This window comes from Balaenoptera physalus, assembly GCF_965194825.1.
Source record: "Balaenoptera physalus genome assembly, chromosome: 16".
Lineage (NCBI taxonomy): Eukaryota > Metazoa > Chordata > Mammalia > Artiodactyla > Balaenopteridae > Balaenoptera > Balaenoptera physalus.
Window position 1 is genome coordinate 65861980 of NC_138898.1, and position 25434 is coordinate 65887413.

Below are 25434 nucleotides of genomic sequence, written 5' to 3' on the forward strand. Positions count from 1 at the left end.
TTTACATCTATGTTCATCAGGGATATTGGCCCTTAATTTTCTTTTTTTTGTTGTATCTTTGTCTGGTTTTGGTATCAGGATAATGCTGGGCTCATAGAATGAGTTGGGAAGTGTTCTATCCTCTTCAATTTTTTGGATAGTTTGAGAAGGATAGGTATTAACTCTCCTAAAATGTTTGGTGGAATTCTCCTGTGAAGTCATCTGGTCCTAGACTTTTCTTTGTTGGGATTTTTTGTTAGTGATTCAATTTATTACTAGTAATTGGTCTCTTTAGATATTTTATTTCCTCCTGATTCAGTATTAGAAGACTGTGTGTTTATAGGGGTTTATCCATTTCTTATAGGTTGTCCAATTTATTGGCATATAACTCTTAGTATATTCTCTTATGATTATTTGTATTTCTGTGATATCAGTTGTAAGTTTGTTTCTTTCAATTCTGATTTATTTATTTGGGCCCTTCCTCTTTTTTTCTTGATGAGTCTGGCTAAAGGATCAATTCCTTTAAATAGAAAATTAGGTTGTTTATTTGAGTTTTTTCTTGTTCCTTGAGGTAGGCCTATATCACTATAAACTTCCCTTTTAGAACTGCTTTTACTGCATCAGATAGATTCTGGAAAGTTATGTTTCTGTTTTCATTCCTCTCAAGGTATTTTTTAATTTCCTATTTGATTTCTTTGTTGACCCATTGGCTTTTTAGTAGCATCTTATTTAGTCTTCATGTGTTTGTATTTTTCCATTTTTCTTCCCAAAATTGATTTGTAATTTCATACTGTTGTGGTTGGAAAATATCCTTGATATAATTGCAGTCTTCTTAAATTTACTTAAGTAAGGACTTAAGTCTTTCTAGGGTATTTTTCATTTTAGTTATTGTATTCTTCAGTTCTGATTGATTTTTTAAAATATTTTTCTAGTTCTTTGTTGAAGCTCTCACTATATTCCTCTATTCTTTTCCCAAGTTCAGTGAGCATTTTTATGACTCTTGCTTTAAACTCTTTATCATGTAAATTACTTATCTCTGTTCATTAGGGTTTTTTCTCAGGATTTTATCTTGTTCTTTTGTTTGGAACATATTCTTCTGTCTTCTCATTTTATTTGACTTTCTCTGTTTGTCCCTATGAAGTTAGGCAAAACAGTTACCTATCCCAGTCTTGAATCCACGTCCCTGTGTGGGAGGGTCCCTGTGCAGTCTGCGTGTGCCCAGTGGTTTTGGTGGGAGAGCTGAATATGAAGAGGGCACAGGCCGCGTCTTCTCCCAGGGTCCACTGGCAGAGCTACCTTGGTGGGGGATAGGGCTGGAGCAGGAGGGGCTGGAGCAAGAGCTTGGTGCAGGCTGGGGTGGTCAGGCAGGGCCGCCAGAGCACCAGGCAGTTTTCAATCTGCTGCGTCTGCTGAGACTGGGAGCAAACAAGTCTGTGCTTACTCACTGTCTTCAAGAGTGGAGTCTTGGTTTCCTACAGCCCACTGGTTAGCCCCACTGGTTTCCAAACCAGCCAAGGGGGCCTGTCTTCCCAGTGCTGGACCCCAGGCTGGGGTATCGATGTGGGGCTCAAACCCCTCACTCTTTAGGGAGGATCCCTGAGCTTGTGACATCCCCGTCCTTTACTGGGTCACCCACCAGGGGCGTGGGTCCCAACTAGATCTCTTTTCCTCCCCTCCTACCAGACTCCATGGGGTTCTTTCTTCACAGCCTTGGTTGTAAAAGAGCCGTTCTACTAGTCTTCAGGTCATTCTCAGAGAGTTGCTCTGTATGTGGTTGTAGTTTTGATCTGTTCATGGGGGGTGGTGAGCTCAGGGTCTTCCTACTCCACCATCTTGAACCCACCTCTCTCCCATGATTGAAATTAAACCAATTAGTTGCTTAATTATTTTAAGAAGAATGATTTAATTTTAGCCAGAATTAATATAGAAAATGAGTTATTTTTCATTATTATTTGTCCTTTTGGAAACCTTTTCTGAATTCCCCATGCTTCTCCCCAGTCAGAGAACTTCAGAACACCACACTGTATTTGCCTGTCTATTTATTTGTCTGTCTCGCTCATGAGATGACAAGCTTCCTAAGAGTAAGGAACAACTTGTTCATCCCAGGACAAGTAACTGGTACATAGTAGGTACCAAACACATACATTTTGGGTGAGTGATGCATGTATTTACGACAATTTTTAATGAACTTTCGAAGGGCAGAGAGGTTCTGGAATTTATAATTGTCCTTCCTACCCTATCTTTCACGTTGCCCTGAACCTAGAAGACCCTCAAGAAATATTTAATGCATAAATGTATGAATGAATGTTTTATATGGTTCATGGTGAACTGATTATTGGAAAGTTTTGTTATACTTTTGTATTTATCATTGTTATAAGCCCTGGCAGGGCTGTACAGCTGAGGTCAGACTCACTTGACTTTGAAGGGTAATGCCACTGCTTACAAGCAAGTTACTGTACTTAATTTTCACAAGCCTCAGTTTTCTCATTGCTTAAATTGAGAAAATAGTGCCTTGTAAAGTTACCAAGGATTAAATGAGGTAAAATAAATAATTGCTTAGTATACTGCCTGGTACATAGTAAATCATAAATAATAGCAAAATATTGGCTCTTTATAACTAGAAATCTTGATACATTGTAAAGCCTTTTACTGTTTGCTGCTTTCTTATAAATTTAGCTTTATGTTTCCTTATTTTTTCAGTTGATAAAACGAAAAAAAAATGTATTGAAATGACCACTAGATGTCAGTATTACTCTGTGTCTCCCAGTAACACGTCAACCTAATTAGGCAGAGAGCAATCTGAATCAAAGAAATATCCAAAGTATAGTTTATAGGTAGTTCCTAATTAAAAAGTGCCAAATGCCATTCCTGTTTCTGATCAAGTCCCAGCCAGTAATGAAGCTGGAGCTGTTACTGCTGCTTGGCTGAATGGAATGCAAATGAGTGGCAGAAATGAATTCCTTCAAATGCCACACCCCCTGGGATCATCCTGTACCCCCTCAACCCCCCAGCCCCTGGAGGAACTTTCACCATAGCTCTTACGGACCAGAGTGTCCCAGAAGCATGGAACCCCCTAGAAAATCTTGAATGTACCAGCCCTAACTTGTTCCCCTGTCACTACCCAATGTCACCACCATACCCCACCCTAGGCGTCCCTGCCAACACAACTCCTCAATAGTGGGAGAACTGTGAAAATATCTCCCCAGGTTGTACTTTCAAAAGAATGGGGCAGGAGGATGCTTTCATTGTTAAAACAGATCCTGACATCTCTAGCTAGAACTCAGAACACACTTTCCGTGGGAAACTTTAAAAAAAAAAAGGTTACATGTTAGATTTGTGTACCCGGTGCTATAATTCAGCTTTATATGCATTCAACATTATTAACATTAAATGTTAGTAAACGTTTCGTTGAGTAACCGTCCCTTATTTGGCAGGAATGAGGTCGGTGCTGAAGACAGAAAGACGACAGGACGGTAGGGTGTGCTCCTGAGTTAGGCGGCTTCTGGGTCTGAGCTCACCTTCACCAGCTGCCAGCTGTGTGACCTTGGGCAAGTTTCTTCATTTCTGTATGACTCGGTTTTCGCATCTGTAAATTGGAGACAGTAATAGTACCTTCCTCCTAGGATTATTGTGAGGATGAACTGAGATAATGTATGTAAAATTCTTAGCATCACGCATGGCACATAGTAAGCATTCTCTGATTACTACTTATGATGTTCTGGTCCTCAAGCAATTTAGTGGAGGAGACAGGTGTAAAGAAGTAATTACAGTGCAGCATGAGATACAAAGTGTTGTGGGAGCATAAAAATGTGGGACTAGAATTGCCCCAGAAACCTAACCTGCTTGTATTTTTTTAAAGGGGGCGGTGTGGTCCTCGGATGATGTCACTTAACAGGAAGGACATGGCTTTGTTCTCAGGCACTCATGATTTGGAACCTTTGGTCTGCCATTTACTTGCGAAGTGACCTTAGTCAAGTTGCTTCCCTTTCCTGGTCTCATAGTAATACCTACCCCACAGAGTTATTGTGAGGATTCAATGAAATAAAAATCTATAGAAGTACCTAACCCCAGTGCCCGGGATAGAATATTAGTTCTCTTCTCCTCCTCCTTCTAGATTCCAAAAGAAATGACAACCTTTTGGAGCACACCATTTTCTTAACTTGAGATTCACCTTTTCTTTTGAAGTCCATTTTTATTATTTCTAACTTTATGTCATATTTCAGTCCAGGACAACAACTCTGGCCCAATAGAGTACTTGGAAAAACCTACCTGCTAGGTACGGAATATTTTATGAGCAGTAAATTAGTTATGTACACATACTGGTGTTACTGAAAATCTTTTGTCTACGAAGTCCTAAATAGCACTGTTAATTTTTACCATATTTGAAAAACAATTTGCTTAGCTAGAATAAATTTTAGCTCCATCCACCTCAATCTAAAATTTAAACACCAAAATAGTAGAATCTGAGTTGAGTCTATTGAACTACTAGGAGTCTTGGGTTACTATTGGTGTCATTTTCCAGATCCTAGGAGCGATGAGAGTGGGAGCAAAAACATGCGAGTGCATTTATAGCAAATATATATGGTAACTGGCTTGGTTTAGGTCTAAAAGACTGAGGATTGTCATAGAATAACTGAGTTTTTGATCCAGAAATGACATCTATGCACTCTTATGTCATCTCATGTCTCTCCCTAATTTTCCATGAATCCCACTGCACCACAATGGCATGTGTATATCATACATACGTATGAGAGATCATCTGGTCCAGTACTCTAATTTTATAATTAAGGAAACACATATGGTTGTCCTTGTTTTTGAGATTCAGAGGTGTCATTATCACACCCACCCCACAAAACAGATGTTTAAGCATATTCGTTAAAGATTTTTATTTCAGATGGACTAATTTACCTTTCAATTGAGTATACTCTGATTCTGAAAGTTGAATTCTTCTAATAAGTGATGGAGATGTTGCCCAAACTTCTGAAAGGCAGCTATTTTGCATAGTTCACATCTGACTCATACATAAAAGAATGAGTGACCTGCTTTGCTTTCAGAAATTCTTCCTCCACCAGGCCAGACATGCCCCACCCCAGGGCCTTTGCTCTTATCAGTCCCTTGCCCGGAACTCCCTTGGCCCACATGGTCACAAGGCTCACCTCCTCGTCTCCATCCAGGCTTTACTCACTTAAGACCTCAGTGAGGTCACCCTATCTAAAATTGCAAACCCTAAAAAATACAACAAACTAGTGAATATAACAAAAAAGAAGCAGACCCACAGATACAGAGAACAAGTGAGTGGTTACCAGTGGGGAGAGGGAAGGGGAGGGGCCAGATAGGGGTAGGGGAGTAAGAGGTACAAACTATTATAAGCCACAAGGCTATATTGTACAACACAGGGAGTATAGCCAATATTTTATAATAACTATAAATGAAGTATAACCTTTAAAAATTGTGAATCACTATATCATACATCTGTAACTTATATTGTACGTCAACTGTACTTCAATTTTTAAAAAGATTAAATAGGAGAATTGCAAACTACCACCCCTCGCATACTCTCTCTCTTCTTCCTCTGATCCGTTTTTTCTCCTCAGCACTTATCCCTTCTAACCTACTAAATATTTAACTTATTTGTATTGTTTATTGTAAATGCCACAGGACAGCTTTACGTGTTTTGTTCATGGCTGTATCCCCAACCTCGAACAGAGCTTGCCCATGCTCAAGTAGGCATTCAAGAAAACTGTGATGAATCAATGAAAGCGAGCATGAAAATGACACGTCTTTTCTGTACTTTAAATTATGATTCCCCCCTCCACCCTGCCCAGGCATCTTGGTGTATAGAGCTCACAGAATAATCGAGTCTTGTCAAGAAGCATTCATCTTGCGCCTCTTCCGACAGAAAAACAAACGTGGTTTTATTAAAGCTTTCACAGACAACGCTATTGCCTTTGACACCGGCTTTTGTCATGTGGAGAGAGTGATGAGAAATCTTTTCGTAAGGAAGCTGTATCTGTGGCCAAGGTAAATAGCATTATGTGACCAGTTTCTGCGAGAGAACCTGCCGGAATTTAATTTTGCCCTGTAATGTAAAATTTACTGTCATTGCACTTGATACATGCTAGCCAGGTTCATAACAAGTGCATCCAAATATAAATAAATGGTCACCACATTTGTGATTCTTTTAACAGGAGAGAGAGATTTGATAGTTATTTTTCTGGTAGCCCAGGGCTATCACTTTCTTGTACATTTAGTGAAACCACCCAGGGATCTAGAGGCTCACATACACAACAGCTTTAGGTGAACTGCAGATTTACTGGCTAAGATTCCAACTTCCACTTTGAGGGAAATAAAGCACCAAGATTTTGAAAAATTTATGTAAATTTCTAGGAAAAACATAAGGTATCAATTTTCAAAACATTTTGCAACCTATGCTAATATGTATTTTGGTTATACTGTATGGTATTTGAGAGTAGTTATTGCAGTCTTTTTCCTTTTCTGATTATACCTTACTTCAGGGATTGACACACTTTTCCTGTAAAGGGCCAGAGAGTAAATATTTTAGGCTTTGCAGGCCATGCACCTGTCACAATTATTCAACTCTGCTGTGACAGTGTGAAAGCAGGCATAGACAATACATAAATAGTGGGCGTGGCTGCATGCCAATAAGACTATTTGTAAAAACAGGCACTGGGTTTAGCGCAGACCATAATTTGCTGATCCCTGCCTTATTTGAGTAATACTTCCATTCATAGAGGTTGAAAGTATTCCTGAAAACACTGTCATTTGGCTTTCTGTTTTGTTTCTTAATTGCCGTTACAAAAAGCTATTAGAGTATTAAACTGAGACCAGAAACACATAGCTCTTGCAACTCTAGAAAAAATTTGAAAAATGTTTGTCTCTTTAGGTTCCATGTAGCAGTAAACTCATTTTTAGAACAGCATAAACCCGAAGTCGTAGAAATTCATGTTTCTATGACACCTGCCATGCTTGCTATACAGACTGCTATTCTGGACATTCTAAATGCATGTCTAAAAGAACTAAAATGCCATAACCCGTCGCTTGAAGTTGAAGATTTATCTTTAGAAAATGCTATTGGAAAACCTTTTGACAAGGTACTCTATTTCTTTTCCTTTTTAAGCACCGTTTGTTATGTTGTAATTTTTAAGAATGCAAGTTATTTTAATATTTACAGTGTTCTTAATAGGAATTTGCTGTTATTTTTAAATTAAATTGGAGGTGATTTAAAGTAGTTTCTTTGGTTTACTGGAAAGTAATTTGTAGTAGAATACGTTGATTGGCATATAAGCACAAATTTTTGCAGTTATATGGTGATTATCTCTTATTTTAAGTATATGTAAGAGAATGCTGAATAACATTTTGCTCTGAAATAGCACCATTTGGATAGCTGCAGGTAGAAAAGTTTACATAAGAATCCTTCAAAATTTATGATCTCTTATTTGGAATAAAAATAATTTGGATGAGTTTTGATTACTGAGGAATGTGAAACTTGCTCTGTCTTAAAATTACATTCTGAATTGAGAAAATGGTAAGACTTTAGTGCAAGGAATTTTTATCTAACTAATTTTTTCATCATAGATCAATATTAATTCCGATATGTAAATGTGTAAGATTGAATTGTACCTACAGAAAATGCTGACTTTTAAAAAATTCCAGGCAGCTTTTTTTTCATATTTTGATAGAACAAGTTCTTTTCTTTCAAACTCTGAATCAACCTCTTTGTCACTGGAAGTAATGCATATTGATTTTTAAAAAAAGAAAATTTAAGTCCTCATTTTTCTGATTCTGCCAAAGTCATTTTACTATGAAATAATGATACATAAAAGTAATTCCATGTGTTGTGTGCCTCTGTTTTTGAAGTAAAGTTTATAATAATTTAGTGCATTGTATACCAAAAAAAAAAACTCTGACATTCTTTTGGTAGAATGTATATGTCCCTAGAAAACCAAAATATAACCAGATATGTTTTGCACTAAATTTCTGTTTATCATCACCTGCCCAGTGAAAGTCAAAGTATTGTTTTAGGTGTTCTTTTAGTAACCAAAACAAAATATAGACATAATTTGCACTTGTTAGAAAATTTGTAGATGATTTTACAAAAGAAGCATGTAGATGATTTTTACAAAAGATGATATACAAAAGATGATATACAAAAGAGTTATATGTCCCAGTTTATCTAGGACAGTCCCAGTATCTGCCTGTTATCCTGGAGTAATTATTAATAGTATCATTTCATTTTCACAAGAGTTCCAGTTTGGACAATAGATTATTTGGTCATCCAAATATATATTACTCCTGCTCAGTATTAAACATGTTAGACAAGATGCTATGTAGTAAAACCGCTTCTGAATCATGCTACATTATCCCTTTTAGTTACAGAATCAGCTTGTGAAGGAAATGTGCATATGTATAGCTGTGGATATGTAGATACCTACATAGTATATACATAAAGCTGTTCTGTGTTTTAGGCAACTTCAGGATCTTAAAAAGTATTCAAATTTAGTTAGTTGTTAATTTAACAAATATTTTCCTATACATGAATCACACTTAAAGAAAAAAACTAAATATTTTATTATACCAACAGACTAAGGTCCACTGTTATTTAATTTGATTCCATGTAGTTTCCCTAGTTTATGTGCTCTGCTTCCTCGTGCAGCTGGATCTCACATCTCTATCCATCCAGGATGGGGTCTCGACCAAACTTGGCAGAAATTGAATGTATCTGAGCTACATGCTTTCATTCTTCATAAAAGCAAATAATTGATCATCTGATGTTTATCAGGCCTTTTTTCTCCTAATAATGTAAATATGGGTAACTATGAATTGAGTCTATCTGATCATAAAGATTCTAGTGATGACACTCTGCTCTATATTTGAAAAATTAAACATTATTATTAGAATCTTATGAACTTAAATTTTCTATCCACTTCCTCAGGAGATCATGTTTTATTATTGTGGCAAAATATACATAACAAAGTTTACCATTTTAACCATTTTTATGTATACAAGGGATAATGTTTGTTGAAAGTATAATTTGTATTATAGCTATATTGAACATCTTTTAGCAGTCCTAATTTTTTTCTTGTTTTAGACAATCCGCCATTATCTGGATCCTTTGTGGCACCAGCTTGGAGCCAAGACTAAATCCTTGGTTCAGGATTTGAAGATATTACGAACTTTGCTGCAATATCTTTCTCAGTATGATTGCATCACATTTCTTAATCTTCTGGAATCTCTCAGAGCAACAGAGAAGGCATTTGGTCAGAATTCAGGTGGGAGATAAAAATACTAATATTATCCTAAGAGCTCATTTGAATGAAGTACTGGGTTTTTGGGGGGAATCAGGTGTGGGGAGTGCTATATTCAGCTACATGGTATACTAAGATTTCAAATTACCTTTTATGTTCATAGCACAAGGATGTAGGTTTTATTGATAGCTAATGTTTCCACTTACTTCTGTTCTGTATAATAATAAATATTCATATCCATTCCAAGCAATTTTATTTCTAGAAAAGACTGTGTATATCACAGGCAGTCCCCAACTTAGAAATAGGTTGTGTTCTGGAAGTTTAGTTGTTATGAACTTAAAATTAATATTCCCCGAAGAAACAGGAAGGGAATATGGAGTTTCATCAGCTGAAGTGCTGAAGAATGAGAAGAAGATGTTTGTAGGGAAACATACATACGCGGCTGTCCACCGTCTTGTTTTTCTACCAGTCACATCCTTCCCCCACTACTGTGATCTTTCTCACTGTCTGGGTAAACCAGTGTTTTCTAAAGTGTGGTCCAGGGACCCTGGGGCCAAGATTTAATACAAATAATATTTCTTAACTGCTTCACCAGGAATATTCTTGAGTAATAAACTACAAATGCATAGCATTGAGGAACATACTGACTGCTAGTACGCTTTGGTTCCACTGCCTTCATCTGTGCTTGGGCACCAGCAGCGATACCCGCCGATGCTTTTGCACCATCATTGGAAATGTCAACACAGTGGAAAAAAGTCAAATAATGAGTTAGTATTATTATGAGAGTAGTTTTGAGGTCACAGACCCCTTCCCCCCTAAAAACATCTTGGGGGCCCCCAGGGGTCTATAGGCTGTACTTTGAAAACCACAGTCTAGCCAAACAGTGACAGAGGCCATAACAAGGGAGAAGGTGTGGTTGGGAGATGAATAAGCTGGTGACCGGTTGATAAACAGATCATGTGACCTTCAGAGATTCTCTGAAGTAAACTATAAATTGAAGGCTTTTTTTTTAAACTTTCCTTATTAGGTTGGCTGTTTCTTGACTCCAGCACCTCAATGTTTGTAAATGCTCGAGCAAGGGTTTATCATGTTCCAGATGCCAAAATAAGTAAAAAAGACAAACTGCCTGAAAAACTGGAGATTAAAGAAGAGCAAGGTATCTTGTATGCTTAAGTCTTCAAACGTGTCTTTTGTTTAAGTATTTGGTGTGGAAATGCTTATCAAGTTACTACAGTATAACTTTAAATCTCCTTCGGCTGTGTGAAAAATGTGTGACTGCATGTTAATTATATGTTATATGTAACATATATAATGTATGGTAAAACTATTTGGTATGGATTCATTGCCAGGGGATTCCAAATAACAAATGCCAAATATCAATCAAGAGTATTCTTGCTAGGACTTCCCTGGTGGTCCAGTGGTAAAGAATCCGCCTTCCAATGCAGGGGATGCGGGTTCAATCCCTGGTCAGGGAACTAAGATTCCCACATGCTGCGGGGCAACTAAGCCTGCATGCCACAACTGAGCTCGCACGCCTCAACTAGTGAGCCTGTGTGCCGCCAACTACAGAGCCCATGCGCTCTGGGGCCCTTGCGCCACAACGAGAGAAGAGAAAACCACCACGCCACAACTAGAGAGACGCCCGCACACCACAATGAAGAGCCCGCGTGCTGCAACGAAAGATCCCGCACGCTGCAACTAAGACGTAATGCAAAAAAGAGTATTCTTACTACTACGTAGGAATTATAGATTTTTTTTTTTTAACTTCGGAATAATTACTATTTGGGGACTTGAAGTCTTAGTGGGACGTTTTAACATCCGTTTTAGCTTTTAGGGAACATAAATACTAGAATGAGGCAAATAATGGATTTTATTTCACACTCATCTAGTAGGTATAATAAATATCGTTGGTTTTTTAAAGCATGGGATAGGGTTAATGTTTACTTTCTGCCTAGTTCAAAGGTCTATTTCAAAACTTAATTAAATACATTAGTAATATGTTTGAGTACTTACAGAAATAAAAGTTTTATTGTTGTCTGCTTATATCCCATGTTCAGGATTGTGAAAATCTTGGGTATTTTAGAAATAATAAATACTGTTATTTTAGAAATAAGAAATACCAAGTCCTTTTTTTTGTGTAGCAGTTTATATATAATGTCACAGTTGACAACTAACACATAATCATCTCTTATTAGTGACAACGCATATCACTTTCTCTCAAGGCATTATGGAACCTGTGTTAATGTTGGTTTGAAGTGTCTTCATTTAGACCATAAGGAGACCTTTCTCAAAGAGGCAGATTCTATCTATAGAGTATTATGAAGGAAGCTCAAAGGAGTGGGTTTATGGAATGATGCCTGTGTTATCTGTTGTTTTAAAAGCCTTTGGAATACTTTATGGATAAATATTATCACATAGAATGAGGTTGTCTTTTATTTCTATACAGAAACAAGAAAGGAACTGGTCCTAGAAAGCAACCCAAAATGGGAAGCACTCTCGGAAGTACTGAAAGAAATTGAGGCAGAGAATACGGAGAGTGAAGCCCTTGGTGGTCCAGGTAGGAAAAAAGGAGATGATGATATTTGCGTTCAGAATCTAGCAAATGAGTCTTTTTGATTAGCTCTCTGCAAATAATTTATACTATTATCTTCTTTATCAAATGTAGAAGAGTAAGTGCCACATGAACACTGAAGTTTTAGTGACAAGCGCCTGTCTGTTCATTTGATGTAAGTTTCTCCAGGTTGAATCGTTGTATATTCATGAAAGCAGGTTGTTTCACTGGTTGGGTTCTCAGGACTTCTATTTAAAGGTGCAACTAATCAACTATTATATATAGAATGGATAAAAACAACAAGGTCCTACTGTATAGCACAGGGAACTATGTTCAATATCCTGTGATAAACCGTAATGGAAAACAATATAAAAAAGAATGTGTGTGTGTGTGTGTGTGTACAACTGAATCACTTTGCTGTATAGCAGAAATTCACACAACATTGTAAATCAACTATACTTCAATTAAAAAAAAAAAAGATGCAGCAAAATCTCTACATATGTATTTACCAGGCTTTAAATCTGGAATCCTCCAGGAGAAAGCTAATGGGCTTAAGTTTTAGGTTCTTAGCAAGTGTCTTTTCAAAGAAGCCTCAACTGTATTATGGAATGACATTGACCTAGTGCTAAAAAAATTTCAAGTTTTAGGGCTACTCTCTTCAAACACAAGTATACTAGTAGACTGAACCTGAACTGTAGACTGAACCTGAATTAAGTTTTAAAAATAAAACCAGATAGAAAGTAAAACTAAATTTTAAAAAGTATCTGTTGAGGGGAGTATGTGGCACATATACACAGTGGAGTGTCGCTCAGCCACGGGAGGAGACGCAGTTGAGCTGTTTGTGGTGGGTGGACGGCCCTGGGGTCTGTCGTGCGGGTGAAGTGGGTCGGAGGGAGAGGAGCAGGTGCCGTGTGCTGGCGCATGTGTGTGGAACATAGAAAAAAGAAAGAAAAAGGGGCGGTTCTGAGGAAGTTAGGGGCAGGACAGGAGTGGAGACGCAGGTGTGGAGAGTGGACTTGGGGACACGGGGAGGGGGAGGGGTGGGCTGGGACGAGGTGAGAGAGTGGCACTGACATGTATACACACTACCAAGTGTAGGATAGATAGCTGGTGGGAGGTGGCCACACAGTGCGAGGAATCGGCTCAGTGCTTTGTGACCACCTGGAGGGAGGGGTGGGATGGGGAGGGTCGGGGGGAGGCGCAGGAGGGAGGGGATGTGGGGATGTGTGTGTGTGTGTGGCTGATTCACTTTACTGTGGAGCAGAAACTGACACACCATTGTGGGGCAATTGTGCTCCAGTGAAGATGTTAAAAAAAAAAAAAAAAAATCGGGCTTCCCTGGTGGCGCAGTGGTTGAGAATCTGCCTGCTAATGCAGGGGACACGGGTTCGAGCCCTGGTCTGGGAAGATCCCACATGCCGCGGAGCAACTGGGCCCATGAGCCACAACTACTGAGCCTGTGCGTCTGGAGCCTGTGCTCCGCAACAAGAGAGGCCGTGATAGTGAGAGGCCCGCGCACCGCGATGAAGAGTGGCCCCCACTTGCCGCAACTAGAGAAAGCCCTTGCACAGAAACGAAGACCCAACACAGCCATAAATAAATAAATAAATAAATATTGAGACTTTGAACCCCTTTAAAGCAATAAAGGCAAGCACATAATCCTTATATGAGTAATTATGCTGTGATATTATCCCAGAACTTATGGTGCTGTGATTTAAGACCCAAAGTCATACATGCGTACTTAGAAAAAAAGCATAGAGAATAAAGAAGGGGAAAAAATTACATCTAGCAGCCACTGTTAACATTGGCATATTTCCTTCCTGGTTTTCTTTTGTGTGTTTTCTGTTTCACATTGTTAAAGTTATAGTGTAGATATAATTTCTGGATATAGAATTAATGAGCCAAATGATACTGACATTTTTAGAGTTCTCGACATATTACCCCATTGATTTATAGAAAGTTTTTATCAATTTTCATTTCTTTTGGAAGTATAAGAGCTTATCTTTTTTCACCCAGCTAGCAATGACTGGCGATTCTGTATATATTTGTGTGTGTATCTACATATATTACATATGTATAACAATTTTATTCATTTGCTCAGAGAAAAATGTTATCTTGTTCCAAATTTTGATGCTTGGGGAGCTCAGTTTTTTCTCAGATGCATTTCTTCTTTTGTGAATTGTCTTAGTTTGCTTTGCTGGTTTAGAGTGTGTCCTCAGTTTGTATCAGCTTTTTATATATTAAAGATATTAACATTTATCATAGTTGCATAAAGTTGATTTTTTGTGTTTAGCTTCTTTTTTTTTTTAGGCAAGAAGTGGATTTATTTAGAGATGCACATTCCATAGACAAAATGTGGTCCATCTCAAAAGGCTTGGGAGCAGCCTGTCTTTAGCTTTTTTAATGCAGTTTTTTATTCTCATAGAGTCAGTCAATTGATTGATCAATTGATATCTTCTCACAGATATCAATCTTTTCTGAGGTTTCTTCCATTGCTTGTAAGCCTGGAAAATCATCCTCATATGGGGAGATGGAGAATAGTCATCTTTTTTTTCATGATGTATCATTTAACATTTGACTGTATAATCCATTTGGAATTTATTTTGGTATTTCCAGATCCTCTGGAAAATTATTAATTAAAAAGAGCTTCTTTAAAGCCTCCATTATACCACAGCTATACTTCCGTAAGACACTAAATATTTCTGGCTTCACCTTTACCCAGAAGATTTAAGTAATCCTGCCAGAGAGGTGAAAGCCTTTGATAAGCATCCGAGACCCTTTTTAAACAACTTGTATCTTTAGCGCCAAGTGGTGAGCTGTGTCTCTGTGGGGAAAGGGACGAGGGGGTGCGTGGGGTAGGGCGACAAGTGAGGTAATCAGGACATAACGCTGTTTCTAATTTTAGGACACGTTCTCATTTGCGCAAGTGATGACAGGACCTGTTCCCAGCTGCGAGAGTACATCGCTGTCGGAGCAGAGGCCTTCTTGTTGAGGCTCTACAGGAAAACCTTTGAGAAGGACAGCAAAGCCGAAGACGTGTGGATGAAGTTTAGGAAGGAGGATGGCTCAAAGAGAATTATGAAATCCAACAAAAGGCCCAAAGGCCTCCGAAACAAAGACAGGGCTTCTGCCAAAGAGAGGGCTCTCAAAAAGAAGAAACCAAGGCTGACTTTAACTCAGATGATGGAACAATCTGAAGAACTGGAGGAGGAGGGGGCTGTCGAGGAGGGCTGTCCGAGAGACCTAAGCAGTAGCCCTGAAAGCTGCTTAGAAGAAATTAAGCACGAGGAGTTTGACTTAAACGTGTCCTCTGATGCCGCGTACGGAATCATGAAAGACCCCCTCACCATTATCCACCCACTCCTGGGCTGCAGCGACCCCTACGCTCTGACACGGGTGCTCCACGAGGTGGAGCCAAGATACGTGGTCCTGTACGACGCACAGCTGACCTTCGTGCGTCAGCTTGAAATTTACAGGGCAAGTCGGCCCGGGAAACCCCTGAGGCAAGTTGTAAGGAATATGAACTGCGATCTCATGGGCTTCAATTTCACAGTTCTTTAGGATTTAGCACAGATAGACCAGTTGCCCATGGGCTTTCTTATCTTTAACGTTACATTGTTATGATGTTGGTTGAGTTTATGAAACCTTACTTGGCATTCTGATCAGTCTGGGAAGTACCAGTCTGGAAAGTACACATGGGAAGGAGGTCGAATGTTGTAGTGGATCCAGGAATCTTAGGGAATGACCCCCTTCTTGTTACTTGCTCTTCTGCTGTTCTGTGCCATATTCTTTATGCATCGGTTGTAGCCTATGGGGCACCATCTCTGAACAAGCCTAGGAAATTTACAATATCCTAACTTCTACCAAATGTTAATGTAATTATGACTCAGCTAAATTTCATAATTCTAAAACATCTTTCTTGTAAATCTGAAAAAGTGACTCTAAGTTACAGCCACATAAAACTAAAGTATTTGGGGAATTATTGTACCACGTTTTCTTGAGTTTCAAGAAATATCAGATGAGAAAATGATGCCTCCCAAAGAATATAGTGTTCTGGCTCTCCAATTATCTTAGGGAAATAAACGGCAAAGTTAATGTCCTGAACTCAGCCTGAACCAAAAGCAGAGCCAAAAGAAACCTTTCTAGCCAGTTTAACGAATGCAGCCTTTCAGAGTAGAGGTGAACGGAGGAGGTGGACCAGAAATAACGCAGAATGAAGAGATGAGACAAAGCTGGTGAAATAATTATAGGCTGATAAATTTTTCATACTTTGCTGTTGATCAACATTGGAGATAGCTTGTGTGCACAAATTTCTCTGTTGCCTGAATATGGAATAGTGTGATATTTAGAAACAAAAGGTCAGAACCAGAAGGGACCTCAGAGTTCAACCACTTGATCCATCAATGGGAAACTGAGGCCCAGAAATGGTGAATGACTTGCCCTTGGCCACATGATACATTCGTGGAAGAGTTCAGGTCTCGGGACTCATTGGCCAATGGTTTTTTCCCTGCCCGCACTTCAAAGAAATATAAACTAGGAAAATGAAGACCAAAAGAAAAATCGAGGGCTAAAAAGGGAAAATGTCTCTGATAGAAGGTGAAGAAAAGGGGCAGAGGAGGTGCTTCATTCAGCTTCTTAGCAACCAACAAGATAGGAAAGCTGGCTTTTTCTAAAAGAATATGTCAAATTATTTCTTGAGGAGCTTGATATAATCCATGTCTTCTCGGTCTGTGTGTTTATATAAAATGTGTGATGACTCGGTTCTGTTAAGACATGAATAAAAAGGAACTGAGAAATTACTTGTGAAGATAAAGGTCATATAGATTTCATTTGTTTATTTTTCACTAACATGAACTTTCATAAGCTGGCCTTTATAACCACCATCCAACTTTTTAAACGATTGTTTGGCAGAGATGCAAAGAAAAAAATTGAAAAAAGAGAAGCCGCTAAGATTGTGTTTTCTGATTTGTTTATAGTTATGAGGAAAGAATTATTCTATCCCTCTTTGTTATATTTCAGTGTTTACCTAAACTCTGTTCCTCCTTTTGATGAAAGAAGAAGAAAAAAATAACCCATGTGGTAATGAGACCTTTAACAGGTGGGGTTTAGGCTGCTTAATTTTAGTAAGTGTGTGATTAATGGAACCTTTTCTTCTCAGTCAAATATTTATTATTTGAACACTCTAGGTTGCTGATTTCAAATGCCATGCTCTTCCTTCCAGGGATTAAAAATTATGTGTTTGCAGCCTAAAAGAGTTCTGTGTTAACTTGCAGGGTTTACTTTCTTATATACGGAGGTTCAACCGAGGAACAACGCTATCTCACTGCTTTGCGGAAAGAAAAGGAAGCTTTTGAAAAACTCATAAGGTAAATACGTAGAAGATCAGTATGAAGGAATCAAAGGCCTTTGAAGATCCAGAGGCTTCTCTGAGTGGGGGAATATCTACTAGCCCTCAGGAAAGATGGAGAGAGGAAGCTGCTGGGGAGGGTCACATCAAGATACACCTGTAGTCTGATTCACTCCAGGGTTTATATACATCAACACACATTTCCTTTTCTCTTCCCCTGCTTCTCCACCATCTCCAGTTGCTTTTCAGGGGTTTAATAGAATATTAGAAATGTGAAGAAAACTGCTTTTATGTTTATAAAGAAATATAACATAAAACACCAGCAATAGAACTGAAACACTCTCTCCCCCTCCCCCATGTACAAGATTTCTCCCTTCCCTTGGAGTCATGATTTTTTTTTTTTCCCTTGTAAAATTTCCATTGTCCATGGGTGGGTGACTGCTTTACTGTTTACTGGGAAATATTTTTATGACCTGGTCAGTTCAGATCAATAGAATCACTGGGAAAATATTTTTTTAAAGGTATGACATTGGTCTGAACAGATGTGTGTTTTTTGAGAATGAGTAGCCTTTAATGTTCCAAATCCAAATAGAAAAAGCTTTTGGTTTAAGGTAAGGAAAATGTTTCTAATTGAGATATTCACAAACTACATGGCTACCTCTTACTCCTGCAAGCATTTGAGAAATCGAATAGCCTCCCCCAAGGGATGTCATCAAGGAAATGGCAGCTTGGTGAGAGAAGATGGATCAGATGCTCTCTAAGGAGCCCCAGAAGCCAGGGCAGGGGCTGGACAGGGCATCCTTGATCTGAGCCAGAGAAAAGGCTAGGCCGGAGGAGACCATGGCCTGACCTGGCAGTGACTGGGCCAGACCAGTCTTTCAAGCCTCAGACATTGGCAACATATCAGTGACAGCGAGAGGGCAGAAATCATTTTTAGTGGCGGTTAGCCAGCCAGGACCTAGACAGAATTTCAGAATGGACAGCCATCCTTCAACACTGGCTGTGGGCTCTCAGTATACGCTTCAAATATGCAGATAGCCCAGTTCATCCAGGGCATGCGTTCCCAGAAACAGGAGTGCTTATTGAATCAGTGTCCTTGAGTCCCTTTGAAGAAACTCAGCACGGTTCGTGGGCAGTTCCCTTCCCTTCCTATCCTCTGTGATTGTGGCATGCCTTAGCCATGGTTCTTACAGCTATTGGTCCTACAATTATTGGTCAGTCCTTTCAGCTTATGAAAATATGTATATTTTTATTTTCAATTTTGATTGAAGCATAGTTGATTTACAATGTTGTGTTAGTTTCTGCTGTACACAAAGTGATTCAGTTATACATATATGTACATTCTTTTTCATATTCTTTTCCATTATGGTTTATCACAGGATATTGAATATAGTTCCCTGTGCTATACAGTAGGACTTTGTTGTTTATCCATCCTATATATATACTAGTTTGCATCTGCTAATCCCAAATTCCCCAGACTTCCCTCCCCTAGCCCCCTCCCCTTTGTGAAGTCTGTTCTCTGTGTCTGCGAATCTGTTTGCATTTCATAGATATGTATTTTCTATTAATGTGCTCTGTGGGATAGTTTATATGTGTGTACATATGCTTTTTGAAAAAGTATTCCAGAAAGTGTTATAACAAACCAGGTATCATGCAGACTACCTCTTCTTGTCTAGAGCCTTTAGCGCCTCTCTGTGTCTCCTAGACCTTCATCTCCCAAGACTCAAACAGTCAACAGATATTTCTTGAGCATCTATTATGAGCCAACCCCTGTGCTAATGTTAAAGTGCTGGAGTCACAGTGGTGCAGAAAAAGGCTCTGTCCTGCCTCCTAGAGCTTATCCCCTAGTGGAAAAGACAAACATTGAATGATTATGAATAATATCATAAATAGACATGGGCAGAGGGCGGCGGGCTGCAAAAGTAAAAGAAAAGGGTATCCTACGAGAGTCTGTCAAAGAGATCTGACCCAGTGTGGGATGTCAGGGACGGCGTCACTGAAGGAGTGACCTTTAAGCTGACCCGTGGAGCATGTGTGCTGGTTGCTAAGTGGACAAGGTAGGCCGGGGTTCCTGTTGAACGAGGGTGTGTGTGAAAGCTCAGAGGTGCACAAGGCCTGTTAAGGATTTAGAACTTGACTCTGTAGCCAGTAAGACGGCACTGAAGGGTTCTAATTAGGAAAGTGACATAGAGTATTTTTTAAAGGCTCTCTCTGGCATCAAACTGAGGAATGGATGGAGCAGGGAAGGAGTCAGGAAGGCTGTTGCAATTGTCTGATAAGAACCGGTGGCAGCCAGGATTAGGTTGATGGAGGGAAGGGGACAGATTTAAGAGATATCGAGGAAATGGCATCAAAGAATTGGTGCTGCTGGATGTGGGCCAGTACCTCCTAATTGCTCCTTCACTCTTTTTAAAATATCCTTTGCCTAAGGCTTCTCTGATTAAAGTAACTGTCTCTAAATCACAAATGAGCCCATGGAGCTAAGATATTCAGATTAGGTTGTTGGTGTTCATGTTGAGGGTCCCCAAGACCACCCTCAGGCTCAGTGATTCACCAGAAGGACCCACCGGAGTCAGAAAAACTGGTATTCTCACAGTTATGATTTATTACAGGGAAAAGGACACAGAGTAAAATCAGCAAAGGGAAAGAACACACGGGGCCAAGTCCAGGAAAATCCAGCATAAGCTGCCGAGTGTCCTCTGCCCGTGAAGTCGCAGGAACGTGCTTAATTCTCCCAGTGGCAGCGTGTGACAGCACACGCTCAGTGTCGTCCACGGGAAAGCTTACCCAAGACTTGGGGTCCAGCGTTTTTATTGGGAGTCAGTCATATAGACATAGTACTCAAGTGACAGACTCCAGCTCCCTGGAGCAAAAACAGGTATTCACTAGAAATCACACTGTTGGCGTAAACCATCTGATCACACTGGTGCCGTGTGGTCCCAGGCATATAAAAACCCTCTTATCAGGCGTTGTATTCCAAGAGCTCAGACCTCAACTCCCAGAAGCTGGCCAAGGGCTTCTGGGAAGACAAGCTGAGGAGACAGGCCTTTCTTGGGAATGTGCAGGGGTTGAGCAGCCCAGGCCTGCTCCCTTAACCCTTTCCTGCACAGTGTTGTAGCCAAGGGGGGCCTGGTAGGCTCTGAGTAGGTGAGTTTTATGCTCCAGGCCTCCTTCCCGTGACTGCCTCTTCTCCAGTGCATCAGAACCTGGCCTAGAAAAAGAGTGGATTGTAGCCAGGTATCGGGGACCACATTGCCATTCCCGGCTTATACAAGTGATTTTACACTCAAAGGGCTCAGTGTCAAGGCTCGGGTAAGCCTGACACATACTGGAAACTTCACTCAGCAGAACCGGGGGTACGGACTTTCTCCTATGTTTCAGTCTCTACAGTAATTTCCATACCAGGTTTTGATGTCATTTTATCTATGGTCTGGCATAATTTTATAAACTCTCAGTGGTGATTGTCTACTTATTATGTTAGATCTTCCCATATTACACAGATAGTTATGCCGTTCAGAATCTTAAGATATTTACTTTCCCAGAAAACTTGGGGAATTTGAGAAGTGTTTGTTTTGAAAAGCAAAATATATGTGAGGTGCATGGCTGAAAGAGCATTTGCACTAAGCCTGGACTTAGAGAAAAATTTAATGTGAGACCGAGGGAATGTGCTTTTGCCAGGACCTCCATGAGTGATGTTGTAAGAACAAAAGCAATGCTACTATTTAAAATAACCAGAGAGGAATGAATCAGGCGAACTGGCAGTGAAAGGACTGTGTGACTGGACCAGAGATCAGTAGGTTACAGATGTCAAGTAAAGAGAAAGAAGGTTACACTTGTAAGTATTGCTAATAAAATGCTCCCTGCGTCCAAAAATTCGTAATAACATTCTGAGTATACATAGTTTTGGAGAGGTCACCACTTTTCAAAGAAAAAGGTTATTAGCTTATTTGAAATTTTACAGTTAGAAAATATGATCACAAAATGGGTTAGCGTGAGGGCTTGAATAAACGCCCATTTGAAGAGACTTTAGTCCAGTGTCTCCTCCCTGTGTTGTCACGTTGTACAAGCTCTTCAAATATCACTGAAGATGTTAAGGCAAAATTAAGAAACCACAGTACTTTAAGTGGAAATAGGGACCTGAATTGTTTAATTATTATTTTGTGTCTGTCACATAGAATAACTTGAAAAATTATGCAAATGTAGAAAGCAAGAGACTGAATGTAAGTCTGGCAAATTTCTGTTAAACTAATTTGAGTTACTGATTAGGAAGACTTACTATTTTCTTCACAACCCTGGTTTCATTTCAGGAGTATATTTTTTTCTCAGATTCAATTTGCAGTTATAACATTTCATAGCAAACTAGCTGTTTTTTAACAGTATTAACTGAAACAGTTGTGGAATCATTTGAAAGAAAATCTGTTTTTTAGCATATCATGGATAATTAGGGGATGAGGTTGCTACATTGTAAGAAAAGTATGGTTATAATAACAGCTGACATTTGTATAGTGCTTCCTGTGTACCAGGCACTCTTCTGAGTGCCTTACGTATATTATGTGATCCTTGTAACAGTCTCTTTGAGGTTAGATTTTAGTATCACCCCCATTTTACAGACGAAATTGAGGGACAGAGCCATTAAACAACCTGCCTAAAGTCACACAGCCGGTAAGTGGTTTCAGATTCACGAAACATGGGTCCAGAGTCTGCATTCTAACTCACTGTGCTCTACAGCCACAATTACAAATTAATCAGGAAATGAGGATGCCCTCACATGTGATAGCTTAGCGAGTAAGGTAAGTGGAGATAAAGAAGAAAAAAAAAATCCCCCATGTTGATCCCAAATATAAAAGAAAAAGAAATTTAAGAGCAGTAAGTTTTTTGAACGGTTTGCCCCTTGCCCCCAGCTGGAGTCTAATAGGTTTAACGGGGCCGTAATGAATGGCTGCCAGAGCCATTGTCACTGCAAAGAATCCTTCATCAGCAACACTTGACACCGGTACTGAGAATGACGAGGGAGCACGGAACTGGAACTATTGCCTGCCTCCTTGCGATCTATTCATAAAATGTTATACTGGTAATAACTTTGCATTTGTATATTGTTTCAAATAGTAAAGAATTTAAACTTGGAGTTTCTGTTCTCTGGTGGAATCTCTTCATGGTACTAAAACATCACGTATCCAGAGTGGTTGGGGAATTGCTCCATCTGATTTTATTTCCTTTCATTGGAAAATCCTTTTTGTTTGAGCCCTTGTTGAAATCATTAGTTGCTGATGAAGATTCCTCTTGTTTCACCTTCCCCGGCCTCTTTTATTGCAGTCAGTCAGTTCCACGGTTTTCACGTTGCCGTGAAACTCAGTTGCAAGCCCAGCGAGGGCAGAGACCCAGCCTTATACATCTTTTCTGTCAGCCTGGCACAGAGGAACACACAGTGCTTGCTCTTTCCTGAAGTGATTATAACATCCTTTACTGGTTTTGAAAAATAAGACTATGGCAAACCTGGCCTACTCTTCCTGTGGTTATTGAGGATCTTGCCATGATTCTGGTTCCTGATTACAAATCTGAGTTAGGATTGTACAGGCTTGTCAATCTACCGGGTTTAAGATACTGAGCTTCCTTGAAGACAGGAATTATCGGGTAACCATATTTGTATCCAAAATACCTCGCACAACATTTGGGAGCCCTCTGTAAATGTTTTAAGTAAACGCACAAGTGAGTGAATTGATGCTGCTCTACTGCATAACCTGAGATGCTGATTTTTTTGTTTAAATCTTTTGTTGGAAATTTGCTTTCTAATATTAATCTTGATTTTCCTTTAAAACCGAGGGTGTTTAATGGGGCCTCCCACCTGGAGTTTTTTAAATCAAAGCTTAACCATGTATTGTTTTCATTTCTTTAATCATTGATTTATTATTATTATTTATTTAATTTTTTTTTGGCTGCATTGGGTCTTCGTTGCTGTGCATGGGCTTTCTCTAGTTGTGGTGAGCGGGAGCTACTCTTTGTTGCGGTGCACGGGCTTCTCATTGAGGTGGCTTCTCTTGTGGAGCACGGGCTCTAGGCGCATGGGCTTCAGTAGTTGTGGCACATGGGCTCAGTAGTTGTGGCTCACAGGCTCTAGAGCGCAGGCTCAGTAGTTGTGCTGCACAGGCTTAGTTGCTCTGCGGCATGTGGAATCTTCCTGCACCAGGGCTCAAACCCATGTCCTCTGCATTGGCAGGCAGATTCTTAACCACTGCACCACCAGGGAAGTCCCTAATCATTGATTTTTAACGATCCTATTTATGATTACTCTGAAAATATTGGGATATAAATTATCTGAATCCTTTTCAATGTTCAGTAACACATTTAGCACATTTTTATAAAAAGTCTCAATAATCTCTCTGTGGCATTTTTCACATGCTTCTTTCATGCCGCAAAGTGTTTAGAGGACATACAGAATAGAAAATAAATAACAGTATTTTTTAACTCTGGAAGATGAGCAGGAGTACCCAACCAAGAAACTCTTTCTGCTTCCTTTACACATCACTTGACTGTGCATATTTACTTCTAATGTTTCCTGTATTCTCTTTTACCACTACAGTTATGTGGATCATTTTGTGTATTATAATTAACGAAAGATTAAAATCTGGAATTTTAAAATTAGCTCAAAAATGTTGAAGATGTTTTTCTCCCACCCCCAGGGAAAAGGCTAGCATGGTTGTCCCTGAAGAAAGAGAAGGAAGAGACGAAACGAACCTCGACCTCATAAGAGGCTGTGTATCTGCAGGTGCTCCCACCGACACACGCAAAGCCGGTGAGTCCTGCCCTTTGCCGAACACTCCTGCTGCCTGTGCAGGAGGCTGTGAGATTCCAGAGTTTCTCTGCAGAAGCTTGGTTTTTCTCAGTAAGCTCTTAAACGTGCGTGTCTGCTCCCATACCCTGGTCTCAGCTGGCCATTTACTAGCCACGTGTCCTTCCTGGATCTCGGGCTCCTCACCTGTAAGATAAGTGGGGTTGTGATCTACGCATCGGCATTGGAAATCAGTTATGCTCACGCACTGGTTGAGATTCAGAGTGCACTTTTGCCAAGAAACCTTTGTAAATGGTGATTAGGTTCTTACCTTTACCTGAAGAGGCCAGTTTGCCCATAGATAGAGTCAGGATTGTTTGGGGTGCGTTCCCACTTCCCTGTCTGTGTTTGTTGGTTGCTTCTTGGCGCTTTTCCAGATCCCAGGTGTGTGGTACTCTCACTGCCATGCAGCCTCCCAGCAGTGGCTTCCACCAAGACCTGCTGGATGCCACATGCACCATGGTCCAGGGTTAGCCATGTCCCACGCCCCAGGCCCCGTTTCCGCATGTCAGCAGCTGCTTTCAGCCAAGAGGTGTGGGAAAAACAATACAGTTGAGCCCTTTTCTCCTTTGGTGGGGTCCAGTGCAGTTAAAGCAGTGGGTCTCAGAATTTAGTGTACTTAAGAATAACCTCTGATGCTTGTTAAAACTGTGGATTCATGGACCCCAGTCCATAGAAATTTCAAATCAATAGATCTGAAATGGGGTCAGTGTCTGATGGACGTGGTCCTTGGACCATACTTTGGGAAACACTGCCTCAGGGTATCTTTTGAAGAAGATTCTTATTAACTCAAATAGGTTGGGGACATGTCATGCAGAACAACAGAATGTCAGGCAATATGAATAAGGTAGTTTGGAGCAAGTAGGTACCACACAGAAAGCTGTTCAGAGAAATCTGCCCTTTCGAGTTCAGTCCTCTAAGCGCTTGTGTTAGCTTTCCTTTGCTGCTGTAACAAATTGCCACAAACTTAGTGTCTGGAAACAACACACATTTATTATCTAACAATTATTATTTTACAATCCAAAGTCCAGATGGGTCTCACTGAGCTCAAATGAAGGTGTGTGCAGGGCTGCGATCCCCCTGGAAGCTGCAGGGGAGAATCCCTTCCTCTTCCAGGTTATCCAGGCCGCCTGCATCCCTTGGCCCATGGCTCCTTCCTCCCGCTTCAAGGTCAGCAGCTCCAACTCTGAGCTTCCTGCTTCCCTCTTTCATTATAAGGACCCTTGGACCTACCTGGATAATCCAGAATAATCTCCCAATCTTGAGATCCTTAATTTAATCACATTTCCAAAGTCACCTTTGCCGTGTAAAGTAACATATTGACAGGTTTCAGGGATTAGGACATGGACATCATCAGGGCGCCACTATTCTGCCTACAACAGCACTTCTGAGTCCTTCAGCCAGCAGCGTTGGCATCACCTGGGAGCCTGTTAGAAATGCAGGGTCTTTGACCCTATTCCAGACC

The 25434-nt window shown here is 40.0% G+C and overlaps 1 protein-coding gene across 1 annotated transcript in view; it reads left to right on the plus strand.

Moving 5' to 3' along the window:
* The window catches only part of ERCC4 (ERCC excision repair 4, endonuclease catalytic subunit), a 38668-nt gene that overhangs the window by 8310 nt on the left and 4924 nt on the right, over positions 1-25434 (plus strand). Inside the window, exons 3-10 of the mRNA XM_082429650.1 lie at positions 5805-6000; positions 6884-7091; positions 9089-9269; positions 10273-10401; positions 11692-11802; positions 14702-15299; positions 17070-17162; positions 23821-23933. Coding sequence (XP_082285776.1) covers positions 5805-6000; positions 6884-7091; positions 9089-9269; positions 10273-10401; positions 11692-11802; positions 14702-15299; positions 17070-17162; positions 23821-23933 — 1629 coding nt within the window. The remainder of the gene's footprint in view (positions 1-5804; positions 6001-6883; positions 7092-9088; positions 9270-10272; positions 10402-11691; positions 11803-14701; positions 15300-17069; positions 17163-23820; positions 23934-25434) is intronic.